The sequence below is a fragment of the Eurytemora carolleeae genome, unplaced genomic scaffold (genome assembly GCF_000591075.1).
Source record: "Eurytemora carolleeae unplaced genomic scaffold, Eaff_2.0 scaffold905, whole genome shotgun sequence".
Taxonomy (NCBI): domain Eukaryota; kingdom Metazoa; phylum Arthropoda; class Copepoda; order Calanoida; family Temoridae; genus Eurytemora; species Eurytemora carolleeae.
The window spans coordinates 120,919-144,389 of NW_019396791.1; the positions used below are offsets into that span (position 1 = coordinate 120,919).

General features: G+C 34.7%; 2 protein-coding genes across 2 annotated transcripts; both read right to left on the reverse strand.

The window, feature by feature from the left end:
* Positions 1 to 24: 24 nt before the first annotated feature.
* Positions 25 to 14,437, reverse strand: LOC111708738 (uncharacterized). The gene is made up of 14 exons (XM_023482197.1): positions 14,277 to 14,437; positions 13,305 to 13,372; positions 11,504 to 11,566; positions 5,773 to 5,892; positions 4,925 to 4,992; positions 4,369 to 4,514; positions 3,429 to 3,549; positions 2,921 to 3,031; positions 2,211 to 2,298; positions 2,085 to 2,158; positions 1,298 to 1,331; positions 1,157 to 1,233; positions 393 to 484; positions 25 to 127 (listed from the first exon to the last, which is right to left on the reverse strand). Exons 1-14 carry the CDS (start codon positions 14,285 to 14,287, stop codon positions 40 to 42), a joined length of 1,161 nt encoding a protein of 386 aa, XP_023337965.1. The 5' UTR covers positions 14,288 to 14,437; the 3' UTR covers positions 25 to 39.
* Positions 14,438 to 15,764: 1,327 nt separating this feature from the next.
* On the reverse strand, positions 15,765 to 23,003 carry LOC111708735 (ankyrin repeat domain-containing protein 50; the record flags this gene model as incomplete). The annotated part of the gene is given in 10 exon segments (XM_023482192.1): positions 15,765 to 17,137; positions 17,722 to 17,803; positions 18,171 to 18,390; positions 18,644 to 18,771; positions 19,159 to 19,302; positions 20,846 to 20,993; positions 21,404 to 21,541; positions 21,888 to 22,017; positions 22,359 to 22,437; positions 22,797 to 23,003. Coding segments are annotated over 10 exon segments (1,344 nt in total), but the record flags the coding sequence as incomplete, so codon positions are not given.
* Positions 23,004 to 23,471: the final 468 nt, after the last annotated feature.

The following is a 23,471-nucleotide window of genomic DNA, read 5'->3' on the forward strand; positions in this document are numbered from 1 at the left end:
TTATCTCATCATCACTTTTCTCTTGTTTATCAATATGTTTCATACTATAACAATGTTAGTGATTATATTTTCTTTCAGATCTCTTATCTCATCATCACTTTCCTCTTGTTCATCAATACGTTTCATACTATAACAATATTAGTGATTATATTCTCTTTCAGATCTCTTAAATCATTCTCACTCTCTTTTTGTTTAGTAATAAGTTTCATACTATAAGAATATAAATTATTAACAATTGCGATTTGTGTCTTAAGACCAAAATTGTGGGGTTTGGTTGATATTTTGCACATTGTACCACATATTTTTCAGGATCCGGGTCCTGGAAGCCAAAGTGATGCATATCCAAAGGAACCAGATCCTAAGCACTAGTAAAAAAAGACCTATTAACATACCTAGCATCGAAGTGTAGCTGTTCCAGGGTACCAATCATGGCTTCTGATAGAATAAAATGAGCGTTCTCTCGATCAAGTTGTGCTCTTCGACCCTGGGCAGTAAAATATCATTATTTTTGATTTTGAAACAGATTTTCGATTTAACAATTATTTTCTTGAAAAACAGACTGTCTTTGTAATTTAAAGTGGTCTTTTATGTGAGGAAGGGCATTCCTGATTCACAACAGTGACATGTTCTTAATTTAGAAATAATTAATTTTTAAAGAAAAGATAATAGATGTCAAATGCATTCTTTATCAGACAAAGCTTTACAAGGTACTGTTGTGAATTGATCTTGCCACTTTAAGAATGGAAAGTCGCTTGAAATTACACTTTAAGAATGGAGAGTCGCTTGAAATTACACTTTAAGAATGGAGAGTCGCTTGAAATTACACTTTAAGAATGGAGAGTCGCTTGAAATTACACTTTAAGAATGGAGAGTCGCTTGAAATTACACATTAAGAATGGAGAGTCGCATGAAATTACACTTTAAGAATGGAGAGTCGCTTAAAATTACACTTTAAGAATGGAGAGTCGCTTGAAATTACACTTTAAGAATGGAGAGTCGCTTGAAATTACACTTGAAGACTGGAGAGTCGCTTGAAATTACGTCTACAGTCCATTTAAAATTGTGAGTAGAATCTTTTCCTAATGTAATTATGATAAATTAATTTAAATATATCTTACAAATTAATATTTTTAATAAATTTTTTTCCTTTAATTACCTTTCGCGCGTTTTCCCCTCCACTTTCAGATAAAAAGGATACAAGAGATTGGTTGGCTTTAGGTCTTTGATAGCAACCTTAAATTAGAATTTTTTAATAATTTAAAAATTATTTTTTTTAGCAAAATTTAAAAGTTTTCACCTGAAGTTGCTGGGACTACTTGAGACCATGATCCCTAAAAATATGAAAAATGTTATTTAACATTTATGTTTTAATTTCCTATATTTCCTTTTCACTTTACAATTACTTTACCTTTCTATATAAACTATAATATACTATATAATCCCTTCTTGAGTTATTTTTCTCCTATTTCCAATTTCTGTCTGATTTCTTTTAGTTTGAACAATTGAAAACTTTCCCATTCCCAAGTATTGCTGGTCTAGACTTGTTGGTAAACTTTATATTCATGATTTGTTTTGCATCAACAATAAAACGAAAACGTAAAAACAATGCAATTCTAATGTTTGTCATCTTCGTAAACATCTGATTTTAAACCTGTGTTGTTTGTTTGCAATGGTCTTTTTTAACTAATAATAACTTATTAAGTATTTTGTGTTATTCTGGTTTGCTTCAGTTTTTAAAGGTTTAAATCCCGAACCACATTTTTCCAAAGAAAATTTGAATGAAACAACGGCAAAACGGATATTGAAGCTAAATCCTTGATTCATCTTACTTTATTTATTCTAATTCAGCGTCATTTTTGAATAGAAGGTACATTTCTCAAAAGAACAAATTATTTTGTTGATGTTCCCTGTTCAGCAGTTTGGAAATATCATTATTAAAAAACGTCAATACCAAACCTTTAGGTATTAGATTGGTTTTTAAGCGACGATTGAAACATTCAACAAAGAAAATGAATTGGAAATTCGAGATCAATCCCATTTTAAAGCTGTACTTCTTCTTATCTCAAGAATAGCGAAAAACTTACTTTAATTTCTTGACTGGAGTCCAAATCATCGGAACCATTAAAAATCGGAGAGATAGGTCTACCCCATGCTATATCTAAAACGCAATTGTATAATTTTTTTATAACATTAAAAAAATGTTTAATTACCTGAATCAGAAGCTGCCCGATTGTGACCTTTCACAAATACACTTTTTGTTTCAACTTTATGTTCATAATTCAACACCGGACTACTCGTCTAAATAAAAGAAAGAAATGTTGTCACAATTTTATAAACACAAAATTAGTGCTTTGTAGGCTAGACAAACATGTATATTTTTTAAATTCCATGCTGGACTAAATGTCTGAAATCAAATGAAATCAGGATGTTCTAGACGTCATACTATCCACCAATCCACCCCNCGACTCGAACAAAAAAATGCAAACACATTTGTATAATGCTACACAGAATTTGTGGTAAATTAATTTTTAAAAAGAAGTTTTTTTTTAATTCTCCACTGGACTAATTGTCTAATAATATAGGACGTTTCAATCTATATATATACTTTGATATTAGCTGTCTGGACTCTGGGTGTCTGTTTGTTTGTATCCAATAAACGTTAGAACAGGTGAACCGTTCCAACTCAAAATTGTTGAGGCAACTCACGTGACCCCAGGGAACTTTTATTGATGCTCAGAATTACAAATATTTGTTTCAAATATTTGTTATATATATATATATATATATATATATATATATAAATATTTGTTATTATTTTATATTGAACAAAGATAGGATGAACACAGATAAAGACACAATTAAACGTTGAAATAGTAAATTAAAATTTTGTTTGAGTTTAGTATTGATAAAAAAATGGTACCTTCTGTGGAGAAATTGTAGATTCATCGGATTCCTTGTTTTCCAACAGATCTTTAATCATTGTCAGATATTCAGGACTATGCAGTTCCTCCACCACAGGCTCACACAAATCCTTCACGTTTACTGTTTATTTTAATTTTTAAAGGCAAAAAATGTATATACCCTTTTCTTAAATAAACTTATTGTTTCACTTTGTACTACTAGATCCCATATAGACCAGGGCAAGTGAAGGATTTCAACCCTATTTTCATTGAATTTCAACCTAAAGGTCGTTGTACTTTGTCTGTTGATTGTTAATAATCATAATAATACTAAGTTATGCGGAAGATAGAGGGAAGGATATTTACTAAATTAATCTCTTCTCAAGCTAGAAAAAAACAATATCTTCTTTATTGTTACTCAAATAAAGATTTAAAGTTTATCAATATAAATTGAGCATGAAACTATCAAATTAAAGCCACTAAAAAAATCTTACACAGCTTACCATCAAAAGTTTAAAAAAAATATACCTTTACTTCTGGACAGCTTACAGAGCGTCTATGCTGTTTCAATTTAGGAACAGAGTTCTTTTTGACAGGTTTACTAGGCTCAGGTTCAAGTTCATTAAACGTCAAGTCCAAAGTTGACAACCTGGAACAGGTTTACTAGGTTAAGGTTCAGGTTCATTAAACCTTAAAGTTGAAAACGTAAAACAGGTTAAGCTGGTTTGAGTTCCAATTTAATTGATGTCAAATTCTAAACTAGATTTAATTAGGTGATCTTGGACCAGATTCAATCAATAGTGAGAGGTAAATATGGGAAGAATGCTAGTATTACAGTGACAGTACGACAATATGGCGTTTTACTCTTCATCTTTACAACAAATTGCAAATACTTTATTTGTTAAAAAGTTTAAAAATAAAAATTCTTCTAACATCGGAAAATAATATTTCCCTAAAACTTCTCTTTTAGAAGATTTTCGTCAAAAGAATGAAGAATGCAAGATACAACAATATTTGCAAACTATTTATTTGTTTAGCTGAGTGAAAAAAGCTAGAATTAGGCAATCAGCATGAAAACTTCTAACATTTAAAAAGGTAGAAATACAAAGTAATTTTTATGTATCTGACCATGATTGCAAAATGCAAATGGGGTTAAGGAATGTTTTTCATAACAAGAGATTTAAGTAAAATTTACTTAAATTAAGAAACTTGTGTTTTCGAAATTCTCAGCAAAATATTTTGGAAATTTTAAATGATGAGTTTTAAAAGGATTCAAAAAAAGGACTCCATTACCTCGTTGATAAAGAACCTACCTCTCTAGATTTAAGTGTTTTAATTTAATATGATAAAGATAAAGGACCTACCTTTCTATATCTAAGTACTCTAATGCCTCTATGATGAAGATGAATGACCTACCTCTCTTGATCTAAGTTCTCTAATGCTTATTTAACGATATTGAAGGTCCTACCTCTCTAGATCTAAGTTCTCTAGTGCCTCTATGATGAAGATGAAGGTCTGCCTAAACACCGGGTTCATGGAGATCGATGTTTCGGTGTAGTGAAGAGCAACCCTCTCCCTGTCACTGTACAGATCTCGCAGTTTCATTGTCAGACACTAAACATAATCATCAAAGGGACTGGCCAAGTCATTGTTATTGAAGCTCAATCATAACAAAGTCATAAATAATTCCGGCGAATAAAATTGCCATGATTTGTTTCGAACGGGGTAGGAAATTCAAAAATTTAACATCATCGTTTATCCGATATCAGGGTATTGTTGTGAATTGCTTATCGATATTCTTTTATTGACTTTTTAAAATCTCTTAATAATCTTATTTTGAAGTTAGAATAATAAATTATAGTTATTTTGTTATTAGTTATCATTATTATTACTACGAATAGCGCTTCTTTCTTGAAAGTTCACATCATGCCTCATTTTTTGGGGTGGGGGGAAGGGGGGTGTAAATACAGAAAGTAAGGTTTTTCTTTAGTTTTATTTCAAACATTCAATAAACTAATATCTACCTGGTTTGAAAGTTGTAACTGAAGCCATCCCTCAATGGAAGAACTACCAAACATACCCATTTGACTTCCTTAAAAATTAGAATAACAACGCCAAAAATATCAACGACGACAAAAACAATTATAAAAACAGAAACATAAACATTAAACAGCAAAACAAAACAATAATAACAAAAACAATATATTTCCACATTCACAAAATTATTAGAATATCAACTTATGTAGCAGATTAAAAGTTATCTATGATTTGGTGTAAGCCAAATTGTAAAAAACGAAGCAGGAAAATAAGAAATATAATACAGTAGACCATAAATCATATCTTGAAACCTTTCTCCAATAGATGTCGTCTTGAAAGCAAAACCACCCTCCCAGAGCCGAAACTAAACCCAACCACCTCCGTCAAAAGACGCTAAATCTATGAAAAGTGAAAACACGTTTTAAATATAGAAATGCTTAAAATTATTGATTATATCGCTGTAAACAATAACGTTTGCAACCAACCGGGTATTTATTTTTTAGAAGTCACAAAACGTTTTATTCTCCTCATTCTATCGACCTCTCATTTTCCCTAACCTACCTAAAACTAGTAAGTTTTGTTCATTCAAATATTATAACGATTTATACCAATATTTGTTTACAAAAATATATTTATTCCTAAGTTTGAAATCAGATTTTTTTGTAGCACAGTGGAAAGAGGGGATATCAATCAGCTTTCGAGCACATATCGAGTCTTCACGGGAATTATCAACCTTAGATCAACCTGACCCTTTGTTCTTCTACAAATACACTTTGACATGCACAATGTACCTGAGTATCAAACTCAAGTTGACATCTCTTTAAAAAGTACACACCTGCTTGTTCCAGTACAAAGGATCTGCACTCAGTTTGACCTCTGTAATCTAAGTACATTGATCCATCCTTCAGTACTGTTTGTATTAGATCAAGGACCTTTGATAAACCACTCAACATATCTAAACAGTAATAGATCATTGTTAATAATAATTTTCTCATTCGAATCAGTGCTAAGAATTTATTTCGTTTTTTTGGATAGATTCTAAACACCAAAGAATGTATAGGCACAGAATTGCTTCTAGATGAATTTACGGCACCATTTTTCACATTTTTTTAAAAATAGCACTAATTTTAAGATAATTTTTGAAGTTATTCTTGTATTGATTTTGATTTTTCCTGTTCACACTTTGTTTTTAGCTGTTTCTTCTTTTTTTATTTGTTTAAATACATAATTTGAACTAATTTGAAATGAAATCTGAAAAAGAGGCCCCGTTATGAATGGCCATCCTCAAGTCAGATTATTTAGTAAATCACACGTTTAATCCGGATCCGGATCATCATTCTTACTTGATAAAGTTATGCTACTTTCTTTCACCAAATACTCCAAAAATTTCCAAAAAAATAAAAAGTTTTTTTGCTCAATGGTTAACATTATTATTATTATTATTAAAGGACAACCCATCATTCAATGAAATAAGGGTCGGCGCTCCTAGCCGCCGAAACGTATCCATGGGCTGACCGAACTGGTCACCCTAGGGAGAAGACTTATACTAGGCGGCCTGCCCAAGACAGCTCCAAATCAGGAGACTCTCTAAAAAACCAGGCGGTCTGCCCAAGACAGCTCCTTTTCAGGGGACTCTCTAAAACCAGGCGGTCTGCCCAAGACAGCTCCTTTTCAGGGGACTCTCTAAAAACCAGGCGGTCTGCCCAAGACAGTTCCATTTCTGGAGACTCTCTGAAAAATAGGCGGTCTGCCTAAGACAGTTCCATTTCTGGAGACTCTCTAAAAACCAGGCGGTCCGCCCAAGACAGCTCCATTTCTGGAGACTCTCTGAAAATTAGGCAGTCTGCTTAAGACAGTTCCATTTCTGGAGACTCTCTAAAATCCAGGCAATCTGCCCAAGAAAGTTTCTTTTTTGCTTTCACATAAACATATTACCTTACTCGTGGATCTTGACAAGCCATGCCTCTAGGATAATGGCCATCCGTTTTCCACGATCCAAGAGCTGCACTCCATCAGCTCCATCCCCACCGAGGTACAAACGGAGGACAGCCTGTGCAGTGCATGGCCCTCTCTTCAAAGCATTTAGCTTGTACTGGGTAAGCCCCAAGCTCCGTCTTTGTCTAGAGACACATGGGCAGTTAAAAATGACGTGGGATTCACGGAGTACGGAACGTGTGTGTAGTACTATCCTGCAGTGGGGACACATATCATATCTTCGACCATAACGGTTCTTGAAACGGTTCCCCAACAGGGTGTTTCCTGCCCTTACGCAACACAGTGTCCTGCTTGCAAAGGAATCCGTTACATGGCTCTGTAGCTTAAACCAGTTCTTGGGTTGAGGTACGACTGTCATTGTGGTGTGTTCTGCTTTTACAGCCATAACATGACTTATTGACCGATCGATGAGTGTCTTGTTCAGCTCCTTCCTTGTGTTGAAGTTCGTTAGGATTCCAACATCCCGTTGTATATTCATCCAGACCTTTACCCACGGATCCTCTGGCCGTGTAAGTAGAAATCTTAAAATCTGGTGGATAGTTGGGTTGGTTCTGTTTTTCACTGCGGTCCAGATATAGTTTGCCTGTTTGGTTTCTATTCTGTCTAGCATAGGGACCAGGCCTGCGTCCATCCATGCAAGGGTCCTGGAAGTAGAACTTGGGACCTGGAGAATAAATCGTCCAACCATGTTTTGAACACGGTCCAGCTCTTCAACTGTTTTCTTGGAGATGACCAGCACCTCAGCACAGTACAGGATCGATGGGATTGCACATGACTCCCATAGTCTCTTGGCTATCAGAGCCCGGTCCAGTCCAGCCCGTGTCAAGTTCATGATTGACATTGCGCATCCAACGGCCCGTCTTATCATGACGGCTTCATACTGGCCCACCATGTTCCTACCTCGGATCTGTAGGTTCACACCAAGGTACTTAGCTGCCAACACTTCCTCAATGGTCTCATCTTCAACTGACCAGTCAACAACGCTTGGGGAGTTAGTCAAGATGAAAGTCTTTGACACTGCCAACTTCATATGCATGTCCTTGCAGAACTGAGCTACAATCTCCAGTAGCCTATCCATGGCCCACTTGGGGGACCCGGCAATTAGTACTAAATCATCCGCAAAGAATAAGGCTGTTAGTACAACACCGCCAAGCTGGTATCCAAGCTTTGAGTTGTGTAGTGCATTTCCTAAACCTGCCACATAAAGAGCAAAAAGCATGGGGGATAACGAGCACCCCTGCTTCACCCCCTTTGTAAACCAAAGGGGCGCAGATAGTCGTGTTGTTAGTGTTAGTTGGACATTGTCATTGAAATACATTGAACGTATCAATGATAGGACCCGTCCTCCGAACCCTATTCGGCTCAGCTTGGTGTATAGGAGCTCCCTACATATCGAATCGTAGGCCTTTGCCAAGTCACAGAAAGCGATTGAGATTGAACAGTGATGCCGTCGTGCTTCTCGGATAACTGCTAGAATCGCAAACACACAGTCAGTAGTGCTCCGGCCTGACCGGAAGCCGTATTGGACGGACCCGTAGAATCCTTCCTCTTCACAGATAGGATCCATTCTCTTGTGCACAAGTTTTGTGAGTACACTCAGGAAAACGGTTGGGACCGTTTCTCACCTACCACCAACGAAGGCTTCTTTTTATCTATTAGTGTTAGTTTCCCTGTCAGGAGTGCAGGAGACACTTCACCAGATTCTAGTATTTCATTTAATACGCTCGTGAATTCCTGTAAAAATGCCGCACTGGCATGTTTCAGCATCTCAGAGTGCACCCCATCCACCCCTGGTGCACGATCTGACTTATGGGACTTAATGATCTCCTTTACTTCAGCCACCGTTGTCGGTTCACACACGACCGCTTCATACTCAGTTTCTTCACGTTCCTTCGGAATCCACTGTTGGTAGTTTGAGTTCTCGGATACAATTATTTGCTTCACCACCTGTTCGCCCCTAGATTCAAATATTGGGGACCGCATCCCGCAAAACTGCATTGCCAGGTGATTTAACGCATAATCTTCAATTTTTAGGATGTCTGTTAGGAGATTCCCGTCTGCGTCTTTGAGAGCGGATAGCTTTCCTTTTTTCTTTTGAGTCCTCTCGTATAGAGACCAAAACTGTCTATTGTGAATGTCCATTTGTGCTCGTTTCCATGCTCTTCTGTCCAGCTTGATAAGTCCTGACCTCTTCTTGATTTCTTCCACCATTTTCTGGTACCCTGTCATAGCATCATCCAGCTGTGCTTGTTCATTCTCGGACCAGGTTTCTTTGTCACGCAACTTACGTGACCGTTGTAATGCCAACCGGCGCATTTTACGGTCTGCCTCTTTCTTCCTGGCATTAAGCTTCTTGATGCTCCTTGGAACTCTCTTTACTTTACGTTGTCTACCAATAACTTGGGGGTACGCTTCCTGGTTAGCCCTTATCAATATGTCCTGAAGGTTTATCAACTTCTCCTGAGTAGTGCATTCCTCCCAGCGTACTTCTTCGAGCAAGCTATCCATCAGACTTACTGCTATAGATTTATCCCTGTCCTTGGGGAGGTGTATATGGTTATTTGTAAACACCTTAGGTACTGGCTCAACATCTAGCATGTTTATGTCTAGACGTAGTGCGACATGGTCACTTCCTGCTAGCAGCTCCACATCATCATCCACGCACATTCTCAACACCCCGGGCCGCACCGCCTCTGTTACTAGGACATAGTCCAGGATTGTGCTTGACACAGGCGTGATTCGAGAGAACAACCCTTCGCATAAGTCTCTGTCCTTATTCAACATTATTAGTCCATGCTCGTTGGCGAAATCTAACAGTAACCGACCATTGGTGTTTTCTCCCGGTCTATTCCCTGAGATACCTTCTGGCGCTCCCCCGACATGGGCGTTGAAGTCTCCTATCAAGATGCATCCATATCCATCTTGTTCCAAACTGTGGATTTCATTCCCTATGCAGCTATACAACTCTCTATTCCAGTCTTTATATGTCATGCCGCCTATCACTTCCGCAGCCATATACACTGAGCATATAGCCAGGCGAAAACTTTGGTTGTGGATTATTATCCACGTCCTTTCGTTCTCCACCCACGGCGCCGTATTCTCAGGAGACCATGTCGAGTGATTGATCCTGTCGGATACCAGAACCATTTTGCCTCCTCCATTTTTTTCTCCATAGTTTCGCTCTCTGTAATATTGAGTCCATGGACCAAAGACGCTTAGATCATTGTTTGATCCAAGCCAGAAGTGGGTCTCATCCACCATCATCACGTCTATTTGCTCCTCATCCATTACTTCTGCAATTTGCTGCTGTTTTAGCACACAACTCAACCCATTGCAGTTCCAGTAACATAATTTAAGGGGAGTTGACACTTCTTGTGTAATCTTGTTCTTTTTTACCCTCCACGCCTTCGCCCTGGCGGCGCTGCGGTGCTTCATTGTGTTTGATTCACTAAATGCCAGCACTTGTGTCCGGTTAACACATGTTCGTGTTAGATACCCATCAAAGAATATAAAGTCTCACTTATCACTATTCATTATTGTTAATATCAGAAACATTCATATTAGGTTTTCATTTTATTCATAATCTCAGCCTAAAAGGCGATCCAGTACTTTCATGATAAATGCTTATTAGAGAGTTTTAACGTCTCATTCTTCACTTTTCATTATTGTTTACCTCTGAAACATTCATAAAATTTTTATGTTATCCATAATTTTTGCCAAAAAGGTGATCCGGTCCTTCAAACCGATCCGTACACTAGTAACCCAGTGTTTAATGACGCAGCAAAAAGGGTTGTTGGTTGATTTAATCACATACCCCTTTACTTATAACCACTGCTAAAAAGGTGTTCCAGTACTTCAGTGTACTTAAGAACGGTTTCTTGGGTGATTTAATCACATACCCCTTTACTTATAACCACTGCTAAAAAGGTGTTCCAGTACTTCAGTGTACTTAAGAACGGTTTCTTGGGTGATTTAATCACATACATAACCATAGCTGAAGATGCTCAAGTACTTTAGTGTGCTTAAGATCAACCCCCTCACGTTAATACTCCCAATAAATCTGTGTACTTTTCAACCACACATTTAAATTATCATCACATTAATTAAATGTGTATTAACTATCACCACACTAACTTGTAACCCCCAGTACTCATAACCCCTGCTGAAAAGGTGCTCAATTATTTCAGTGTACTTTTAGGACATTTACATTCACTATCACCTCATTGATTAAAAGCCACAAGTACTTTAGAACATTTTCAACCACACATAAGACATAAGACATAAGACAAATTTAGAAAGTTGTGTTATAAAGGCAAAAGTTTTGGTTGAAATTTTGTCACTTGAATTAGTATTCGTGATTCAAGTAATTCAGGGCTTCTTTGCCACTCAGCTTTAACTGGCATTTAGAAATAGCATTTCAGAAACTAGGCATTCGCGATTCTAATCACTATGTTCTAGGAAAAAACTGGAAAACTTCAGTATATAGTTTTCTTAAAAGTGATATAACAAATGTACAGAGGATTGTATTAAAATAGTTTCAAAATGGGGGTGTTTTAACTAAACTAACTTACCCCAGGCCCGTATACCAGGTGGCTGACCGGCATAGCTGATCAGAAGATTTTCAACTGCACAGGCTGAACCAAAAGATTTGTAAAAATAACTTGAAAAACAATATAATTTGAATGAAAAGTAAATAGTTCCTAAGACTTAATTCTATAAGTTAGACAGGATTGGTTCGAATAATACATCACTTTCTACATCACAACCAGACAATCTGCGTTTTACCTAAATATTCAACCAAAAAGATCCAAATTAGAAATAAGAAACAAATTCTTCAGCAACCGTGTAGTTGAAACCTGGAACACGCTACCCAATAACATCAAAGATACTCCACACCTGAAGCTTTTCAAATCTCTTGTTGACAAGATGGAGATATAGAAAAATATAAACCAGAGAACTCCGCTAAACTTCTACTTGAAGTACCCTGCAGTCACAAAACACAAACAAACAAATACCAAGGGCGTATACAGAAATAAATCTAGGGGGGCGAAAATTGCACGAAGCACCATACATTTTGTTTGCCCCCCCCCCAGGACACCCTAGGGGGGGGGGGAACATTTGAACTTTAAATTCAAAACATTTGGCTTCTTGGGTATCAGGCATATGTATGATACGTATAAAGGTACAAACAGTCCAATTACCTTGCAAGTACTACTTGATATCTTCTTCGAACAAAACTAGCAAAAAAAAACAATTTTTCTTAAAAATCGACATTTTATTTTTCTGAGAAATAATTAGTATTTAAACTAAAATAGTAAAAGACATTATTGTAAATGAAAAACTCAACTTTATGAGATGAAAAAAGGACAAAGGTCCAGAAATTAATTATGACTTGTAAGAGTTTCTGTTGTGAAAAAAAGTAGGAGTACAATTGTAAAATATAAAATAAAGCTCTTCGTTCATTTATATGTTCACTATGGCTGGCCAAACGACTGAATCAAATGGGCTGAATTTTAGGGAGGAAACTCACGGGTACATTCGGAATAACATAAGCTTGATAAATTATAATTTTTTGTTTCAATTCGATTTTTAAAATTCCACCAGGAACGCCGGGCACTTCAGCTAGTATGTAATAAAATGAAAGATTACAAAGCGGCGGTGCAATGAATGAAATACATTAAATCCAAATAAAAAAGGTCTTTTACTACCACCAATTCCAAACTCAAGCCTTCGTGGCTTGGCATTTAAAAAAAAAGTATTTTACTTCTTTATAGCGCCCATCCGATTAGGATGAATGTGAAATCTAAATAGATTATTCATTCGGACTTCTGTCATGGTGGCTCTGGTCCACGTATACAATCTTCTTAATGCACTGAATGAACAGCAAACTAATTTTTTATGTTCTTCACTCTTCAGTTTAAGATTTGAAAAGTGTGACAGCTCTGAGTTCTAGGGGGGGGGGGGGCACTACCCCTCTTTCCCCCCCCCCACTGCTTTGATCGGCAGCTCCCGGCTTATTATAAAATAATATAGACGATTGAAAAATTCTGAAAACACGATTCTTAAAATCAGGAAATTATGGCATGGCGTGAATTTAAGAGAAAAAAAAATGAAAAAAAGTGGAAAACAATACTTTTCGTTAGAAGTTTATTTAGCATAGACTGTATAGTAAAAAATACACATTAATATCTTTCAACAATAAACAATTGCAATAAACAAAGCACAGTAATATTTCGATAAAAAAAGTTCTGGCCTGAAGAGTTCATATTTGAGACCATAAATATCAAAGTAAAAAAATAAAAAGATTAAAGAGGAAAACGTAGAATGTGACTCAACTATATAACACAGTATAAAATATTTTCTCTTTATTCCCTAATGTTTTCAGCAACCTCTCTTGTTTTTCCACATCAGTTAAAGGGGCATCTTCAGAAAAGGATTTTCTAAACAACACCAATCCATTTAAAGGGAGTGTTCGCGAAAAATGAAAGGGGGTATAGGCTAACGGCGATAAATAAGCGCATACTATTTTTTTATTTTTTATGGTTTGATTGTTACTTTTAAAAACATTTATTCCTGTTTAGAAGATTTTTGATAATGAAGACGAACTTTTCATATTTCCCAGAAATGTTCGAAAATCCAGCGCAAGCGAAATATTAATCAAAAAACAAAATAGAAAATATTATGAAATATAATCGATAACTATTGTTTGTAATATCTGAATGATTTGTTTGGAATTAAGTTGATTATTTTACGATCCGAGTTGAATGTTGCAACTTTCTGAATTTGTATGGACGCTACGTTCTTCAATATAAGTCGTTTTTAACCATTTTCTCCTTAAAGACACAAAAGATAGAAAGATTAGTAGAGATCAAAAGCGCTTATTTTTCGCGGTAAGCCTATGCCCCCTTCATTCTTCGCGAACACTTCCTTTAACTCAATTAAAAATAGTAAAGGGACTGCAGACAAAACTTAAAGTGGAATGTCCGATTCACGACCATAATTGAAAATAACCAATGTTTAACCTATAAAATAAGATAAGGATCTGAAAACACCCTATCTTGGAGAGCCCAGACCGCCATCACCACGACTGAGCTTCGGCATCCTATAGAGCCTAGAAATCAAGGATATCTCATGATCAGGCACCGTTGTGAAATCGGACATAACCCTCTTAAATTTGAAATTACTTCTACAGTCTCAGTTTACTAAACAATATTAATCTCAACTCTAAGTAAAGGATTGTTAATGTTCGTTTATGAGAGAAATATTCCGAAATATTGTGCTATGAAGTTTATTTTTAAAAAGTTAATTAATCACTTAAAAAATATGATACTATGGATTATGTTCCTAAGAGCCATGATGTTTTAGAGATCTTCTTTTCTTAGTTTTCTCATTCTTTCGCTAAACCGGCATTTTCTCTATAAAAAGTGTGAAGCAGACTTATTACATAATATGAAAACAGAACTTGATAAAAAACATCGAACAAGAATTAACAAGATTTAAAGGTTCTTAAAGGGAGTGACCGGCTACGTGAGGTAGTTGAACTGAGTATGCACTGTTGTGGAAAACTTCTTTCGGATTCATTTGAGACATATTAACTATTTAAAGATCTGTAAATCCTGAGTTTGAGCGCAAATTTGACGTTCAAAACTCGTACTTTGGGGGTGGATACGTTTTCAGAATTAGTTTTTTTAAATTATTAAATATCGACAAAGAAAAATAAAGTAAAAATTATACAGTAATCTTATTGGATGGTTAGGAACATATTTCTCAAAAGAAATTTGTCGATAATCAATGCTAAAATCGATTATTTCGTTTTAATTATTATTATATTGAATTTCTAATTTTCTTTGAAGTTATTCCCAGATTTCTTCAAATTCTTCAAATGTCGTCTTTTCAATAATAATTCTAGAAAATCTGCGAAAATCTTTTTGAATAATAAGAAACCAGAATAATGAGATAATAGAAACTAATAATTGAACAAAATTACTTATTTTCGATGTTAAGATTAATTTTTATTTTCTCAACATGTTCCTACACAGACGTCTGTAGTTTATTGTAGAACTTTTTTACATTTTATGTCGTCGTTATTTAATAATTTAAAAAAGACTAATTCTGAAAACGTATCCATCCCCAAAGTAGGAGTTTTGAACATCAAATTTGCGCTCAAACTCGGGATTTACAGATCTTTAAAAAGTTTAATATGCCTCAAATGAATCCGAAAGAAGCTTTCCACAACACTGTATACTCAGTTCATCTACCTTACATAGCCGGTCACTCCCTTTAAGTTGATAACTCTAGCCCTCTCTCCAATTCTCCTTTTTTCTGTGAAAAAAAATTAGTAATTATTATTATTTAAATACTTTTATTCTTAGTTTATCAATAACTAACATTATAACATTGAAGTGAAAAAGTTGAGATATTTTAATGAGTTATAATAAACCAACAAGATGTATAAAGACTTGGAGACTGGAGAGGGGACAGAGTTTAAACATTTTCGATTATGCTACATTGTTATACATTGCATCCCAATTTATGCTAAATATTATACATTTTACAAAATATTATGCTACAAATACAAACTATTACAGCAAAAGTTAGGCGTCTTAAAGGGAGTGTTTGCGAAAAATAAAAGTGGATATAGGTTTACGGCGAAAAATAAGCGCTTTTAATTTCAACAAATCTTACTTCTATATGTTACAATCAAAAGCGCTTACTTTTAACCGTGAGTCTATACCCCCTTTAATTTTTCGCGAACATTCCCTTTAATGGACTGTGGTCGTAGGTTTTAGCAACTACAACTATAAGTGACATGTTTAAATCAGCGAACGGTACCTTTAAAAACTTTAACTAACCAAGAATTAATAAGATCTTCATGTTTATCTTTGTAATAATTTATTATTTCCAATTATGATTTCTCTACATAAGTGACTCAAACATTTCTGCTGCAAAGACGCTGTAGGAAATCGTCAGAATTTAACACTTTTCAAACTAGAAAAATAATGATATCTTCCACATCATTGATCTGATAAAGATTTTAAGGGTTCCATTGAGAATCGAGAAAATGAAAAATCACTTAAAAGTACAACAACAGTTCCTTTATTATGTATGAACATTATACTGTACAGAATAATGTACATTGTTCGTGGCAAATTGTACAAGGATTATGTATGTACATTATACTGTACAGAACAATGTATATTGTTCATGGTAAATTGTACAAGGATTAGGCCGATCACTAAAGACTAGACTGTAGAGACTACAATATGTTCTAATTAAAGTATATATACAAATGTATAAGATAGAAAACGTGTAAAAATTGACACAAGTATTTGAAAAAGCTGCCTTTGGTTAATTTGGCGTGGTTAATGATGATTAAAACAACGATATAATATGGACATATCCGTCTAATAGAAATTCAAAGTTCTAATTTGTGAGACTCAAGTGCTAAATGTTTACCGAGAGAAAAATTATTTCAGTCTGTATATTTTCTAAGTTTTGTCACAACACGAAGCATAGTTACTAGGGTGCATAACCAATCAACATGGTTACAAAGGGATAAAGCCAATGGATTGGGTTTTTAAGTTAATTGGTACCAAAGGAGATTTTAAAACCAATGAAGGGCGTATTTAGCCCATGATTACAATGGGGAGTATAAAGCCAATAAAAGGGCGTTTTAAACCTATGGTTACAAGGGGAAGTATAAAACCAATATAGAGCGTTTGCCCTTTGGTTACAATAGGGAGTATGACGCCTATGGAAGAGCGATTTCAGCCAAAGATTAGTGGTTACAAAGGGGCGTTTAAAGCCCAATAAAGCCTACAGTTTAAAGCCCAATAAAGCCTACAGTTTAAAGCCCAATAAAGCCTACAGTTTAAAGGATGTATTACACCTAAAAAATGGCAAGACTACAGTTAGAGAAACAACCATATTATTATTAATATCATCTAAATATCGTTACAGTTCACGTGAACAGCAAAATTAGACCGTTAAAAGTCGTTTTTGTTCTGTGATGTTAAGTTATACAAATATGTGATTATTAAAAAAATTTTCTAGCACACAAAAAAGTTCAAAGCAATGCCCTAAATTAAGTATAAGAGAAGCAGTCGAAGCAGTAGACGGCTTTGAAACACTTGAAGCTTATAAAAAATTCCGTTTGGTGGCGCTGAATCCATTTCTTGCTTTCTCTTTGATATTCTCAAACAACCCTAGTACAGAAGAATATATTGATGCTTATTCAGATCACAAAATGCTTTCTTTAAATGCATGTATTTAGATCAAATAGTCAATTACCATAAGATTTAGAAATTAATCAATCAGCCAATCAATTATTTAATTAATTCACCAATTAAACAATTATTTGATCAATTAACCAATCAACCATAGATTAGCCTACAAACCAATCAATTAATCCATCAACCAATCAATCAAATAATCAACCAATTTATCCAACATATCGAGCGACTTACCAATCATGCAATTAAACGACAAATTTTTTTTTAATCATTAAAAAAATCAACCAACCAACCAATCACCCTTTCAACCAACATTTCAACCAACCAACCTACAAGCCAACCAACCAACAACAATCACCCAATTAACAATCATTCAACTAATCAATTATCGAACCAAACATTTAACAATCCCCCAACCAACCAATCAACTAATCAACCAATCAACCAACCATTTAATCAACCAACCAACCAACCAACCAACCAACCAACCAACCAACCAACCAACCAACCAACCAACCAACCAACCAACCAACCAACCAACCAACCAATTATTCTACCTGAAGGCTTATTATTATCTGGGTTTGCTCTGCCAAGGATAATGGCCATATGTCCTGTTTGGTTAAAGGTAAACTCAGAATCCTAAAAATCGATCAATTGATCAAACGAAAAAGAAATCAATTATCAAACCTCTTTAAATTTTCAAGCACAATTTCCAGTTAAAAATCAACAAATCATTTCATGAAAAGTACATATATTTTAGGCAAAGTAAAGTTAAATAATAAAATTATCTGAAAAAAAAGATAAGAACTTTTTAAATAACCTTTGAATCCAAAATAGTCACATAATGCTACAAGAGCGGTGTCTGATCTGGGGAAAAAATGGAGAGATACGACGGAAAATTCGACTTAAAAAAGACCTGACAGAAAGGTAGATACATAGACAAGTTAGACAAATATTCTCATTAGATCAAAATATTGACTTTTTTTTACATATTTTAAAAAGTCACCTGAAGGATTGATGCAGGTTCTGGAGAACAACTTCTAGCCGGAGTACTTCTTCTACTGTAAGCACCAATCTTACCGTACCCGTACGCGGTTGGTGACGCATAAAGAGGACTGCCGGGATCATCCTCGAGGCTGAGTCGATGAAGGTTCTCCGGGGCCCTGGAGTCCGACATCCTTTTTATATACTTTTCCAACAGCTCAGCTGCTATTGCATTGTTATTCCTAAATGGAACATAAAAATATATTTAATTTTCAAGTTTTTTTAAGAGTATTAAGAGTATTACTTCACTTATTTTAATTTTTTTAAAATCACATTGGCAAATCTTTCAAAAAATTTAAGATTTTGCAAAAGTTTTTTTGGGATATTGTTTCTGATTTTTTTTTTTTTTTTTTTAAATATCTTATACGGTCTTAAGAATCTTGAAATCTGAGTATTAACAATTTTAAATAATCATGAAAAAGTAAAATATCTTACCTGAGAGCTACACGAAGAGCATCTCTACCATGATGATCCTGAGAGAGAGGATCAGCTCCATGCTGTAGCATTAGCTGGAGAACTGCAATATGGCCTTCCTGCGCTGATACAGCCAACGGACTAGCTCCCTAGATAAATGAAACAATAAAATATTTAAATTTTGTGACTTAGCTGAGAACAACCGAGTAAATTGTTTGGCATCATTGGACCAGTAGCTGACATGCCCCGGAATTTAAAAATGTCCATTGTCCAACACTCAGCAGAAACAGACATTCTGCCTTACGTATGCCATTAAATTCATTCACATATACATGCATACATTCAGCAAATTTTTTAGAGTTTCTGTATAGCGTGCATATGCGTACATGCTTAACTTTTAATAACAGGCAAAAAATGTTGTTAAATTGCAGATTTTCTTTTATTGGACATTGGTCCTCTCCACCATGGGCATTCCATATCGTGAATTTCAGATCAAAAGAAAAAATAAAGAAAAAACAAAGTTAAAAAAGTTGAACCTGATCGCACTGTTGATTAACGTCAGCTCCAGCTGTTAAAAGAATATCAACAATATGAAGATGACCCTGCCAGCAGGCGGATAACAGAGCACTCCGCCTTCCTCCATCCAGGCAGTTAACATCCGCCCCGTTCAACAACAATACCTACATCGAATAAATTCATAAAAGAGTATTCAATTATTAAAAATTGAATTTGTAGTTCGCAGGGTAATATATTTTCAAGAATTAACCAGACCCCTTCCCACCCTAAACCTTAAAACACAACTTACATCTAGGAAAAAAATCAAAAGGGGAGGGGGGGGATTTTTAAGTAAAGTATAAACCCCTGAATGGTCAACTAATCAATGTTAAGTAATTAACAAATCAAGTAATTAATAAATAAACAAATTTCTCAGCCACATTATCAATTAAATAATGAAAAACGACTAAAAATTATTAAAGGGAGTGTTCACGAAAAATTAAAGGGGGTATAAGCTTCCAGCGAAAAATTATCGATGGTGATCGCTACTAATCTAACTTCTATCTGATGCATCTATGAGGAGAAATATGTTAAAAATGACTCATACCGAAGAACGTAGCGTCCATACAAATTCAAAAAGTTGCATCATAAAACTCGAATCGACGCATTCGTATAAAGTTGATATTTCATAATGTTTTTTTCAAATAATTTTTGGCTTACAATTTGTTTTCACGGCTGGCGCTGGATTTTCGAACATTCTTGGAAAATATGAAAATGTCGTCTTCATTATCAAAAATCATCAAACAGGAAAAAAAAATTCAAAAGAAACTCTCAAATCATAAAAAAAAAATAAAAAAATATCAACTACATACGAATGCGTCGAAAAATGATCGATGATTATAGGTTGTAATATCTAATTGATTTATTTGGAATTATTTTTATTTGTTTACGATCCGAGTCGAATGTTACAACTTTCTGAATTTGTATGGACGTAGGTTCTTCGGTATGAGTTGTTTTTAACAAATTTCTCCTTATAAACGCAACAAATAGAAATTTAGATTAGTAACGATCACCATCGATAATTTTTCGCCGTAAGCCTTATACCCCCTTTCATTTTCGCGAACACTTCCTTTATATAATGTATATGTCAACTTAATTATTCGTCAAATGTATATTCATTCAGTCAACAATTTTATCAGTCACTAATCAATCTATTTACAAAATAAACAATAAACATTGAACTTATCAACTAATCAACAGGTCAAGTAATAAATAATTCAACTAGTTAAAAGGTCAAGTATTTGATAAGCCAACAAATCAATACTTAAAGTGCTTAAAAATTTAACTATTCAATAGATCAAGTAATTCAATTTTGTAAAATAATCATTAGCTAAATGGCACTGCAACTTTTGACCAAAATCTTCTCTTTATCTGAGTGATGTTTACCCATTAAGTCGACCTTCAATAGAAAAGGGCCAAACAAATTAAGCTTAAAGTTGTTTTTTTTTAATCAAGAATAGAAAATTGCCGCAATGATTGGAAGCACTTGCCGGTATATTACGAAATAGCAGATTTCAGAAAAAGAGCCATCTAAGTCAAAAGTTGCAGTGCCAGTAAGCTAACGAAGAAAATAAATTGTTCTTTAAATTTATCTTTTTACATTAGAATTGACAATGGCCTTGACGATCTGAAGCATTTTGTTACTCTATTGCGAATGTTACTAATCACCTGAACTATATCTGTATACCCCTGCCACGCTGCAACATGAAGAGCAGTTCGTCCATCAGAATCCCGCAGCTCCGTGTTAGCTCCATGGTTCAAGAGGAATTCAACAGACTTGGCATCATTCTCAAGCGCCATGATGTACAAAGTAGATCTAAATTTTATATCAGTAAGTTTTATGATTTCAAAACCGAATTTATTTATTTATTTATTATTTAACCCTAAAACCAGGAATGGAGTTAGACATCACAACTGAATTATTGTATAATAATGACGCAAAAACAGGTTTAACAGATTATAATTTTTTAGTCTCTGTATCAATGTTATCCAAAAGTATCCCAATGATATGACTGCCCTCTAACAAGTAATCAGCCTTGAATCTGTATCCATATTATCTATATCGGCCCAACATTATGCAGTAGTATCCCAGTTATATCCAGACTACCCTCTAATAATTATATTAACCAACCTTGAATATGTATCCATATAATCTATATCCGCTCCGTTATCCAGTAGTATCCCAGCAATATCCAAGACTACCCTCTAATAATTATATTAACCAACCTTGAATCTGTATCCATATAATCTATATCCGCTCCGTTATCCAGTAGTATTCCAGCTATATCCAGACTACCCTCTAACAAGGATATTCTCAATGGTGTTCGTCCCTGCAGGTTTACTATGTTTACATCAGCACGTGCTCTAAACAAATCGGTTTCAGCTTATTTAATTATTTACCAAACTATGGAATACAAAGATCAATCAATCAGATAAAGCAATCATTAAATTAATTTCCCAGTCAATCAATAATGCATGAATCAATCAATCAAATGATTAAGTTTAATGAATAATGCCGATCAATCAATCAATCAAATCAAACTAAAAAGATACATCAAGAACTCCCATATCTTTGTTTATAAAAATGTTTGTCTGTTTGTTAGTGATAAATAAACGTTAAAACGGCTGAACCGGTCAGTCCAGAGAATCCGTAATGCCGGTCAAAATTTAAATCCGCCATTAAAATCAGAAAAATCCGCGACCAGTATACCTAAGTAGCTGAACTACAACTTCGTAATGATTCTCTGAACAGGCGAGATGCAGAGCTGTTTTCCCATCACAATCAACCATATCCAACTCCGCTCCAGCGTTTATTAATAGATCAACTATCAGAGAATGTCCTGAATTATTTATATTTAAATCACTAAGTAAATAATCTTTTAATATTTCACGAAAATTTAACACCAAAAAATCTATCAACTTCTGTACAGTGTACAGTGTACACTGTACAGTGCTCATCAAGGTCTGTTAAATAAACTAACTAGGCAAAACACAGAAATTGACATTTTTTAAAAGAAGTAGTATTGTTTGACTTTTAATAGCTTCGTTACCAGTAAAATGATGATACATTAAAATCTTTCTTAATCTTAGTGAGCTATAACTTCTAAATTTTTAAGTTTTAATCAGGTGAAAAATTAAAGTTAAACTTAATCTCATTCAAAAGTTCCAGACTCAGACTAACCTTCAAAAGCAGCATAGTGTAGAGGACCCCAGCCAGCATTATCTCGATGCTGTTCATCCAGACCCCGGTCCAACAAAACCTAAGCATAAGGGAATATGATCTTTTTTTAAAATATCCCCTCTCAATCCGGGGCGTGGGGGGGGGGGTGGTTTTCGAAGATTTGGGGAAGAAAATAAAAAAAGTCCCTCCCCCCTTACACAAAAAGTTTCAATCTTAAAATTTTAAGTTTTGAAGGTAAAGCATAAACATTATTATTTGAATAAGCCACCATGTTTCTTCAACAAACAAATTTTAAAAAAGGATCTAATGAAGTAATTAAAAACAAAGAAAAAAATTAAGAATATTTTTATGTTTTAAAAACAGAAAAAGACAACATGGTTTATCCGATAAACAATCCTTTTAATATGTTTCTAAATACTAATTTGTATTAAATTTTACCTTAACGATGGCAGTTGAGCCTTCTGCTGCCGCTACACTAAGCACAGTCCTACCCTCACAATCTATCCCATCCACGTAGCAGCCCCAGAACAGTAGGATATTCAAGATATTCAGGTGTCCCATGCTAGCAGCAGCAAACAGAGCAGTTTTACCCTCCTTATCCGCATGATCCATATCCGCGTTATTTTCAAGCAAAATCTCGCAAACCTAGAATAAGAATTAAAGGGATTGTTCAAATATTTTAGATAAGTGTGAGGTACCAGCTGCGTATCAAAGTTCTCAAATATGCCTTTAAAACATAAACATTACAATTTACAAAGCAATACTAATTTAACCTATATTAATTGTTTTCTAAAGAGGCCTTACGAATTTCGCCCTCTGTCCTCTTCCCGTTGAGACGAAGATGTAAATCTGGAAATGTTAAAATCTAAACTCAACTGAAAACGAAAACCTCCCAATGCTGCAATAAATTGTTTAACATCTGATAAAGGTAAAGTCAGAACTCTTTTAGCAAAGATTTATCTCTCCCCAATGCTCAAATTTATAAATAATTGAAAATACTGTCGATGTAATTTCAAATGGTCCTTTAATAAAAGAATATGAGCATGTCAGATTCACAACGGTATCTTCTAAACCTTTATTTGACCATTATTGTTGAAGATATCGGCGCCTTTT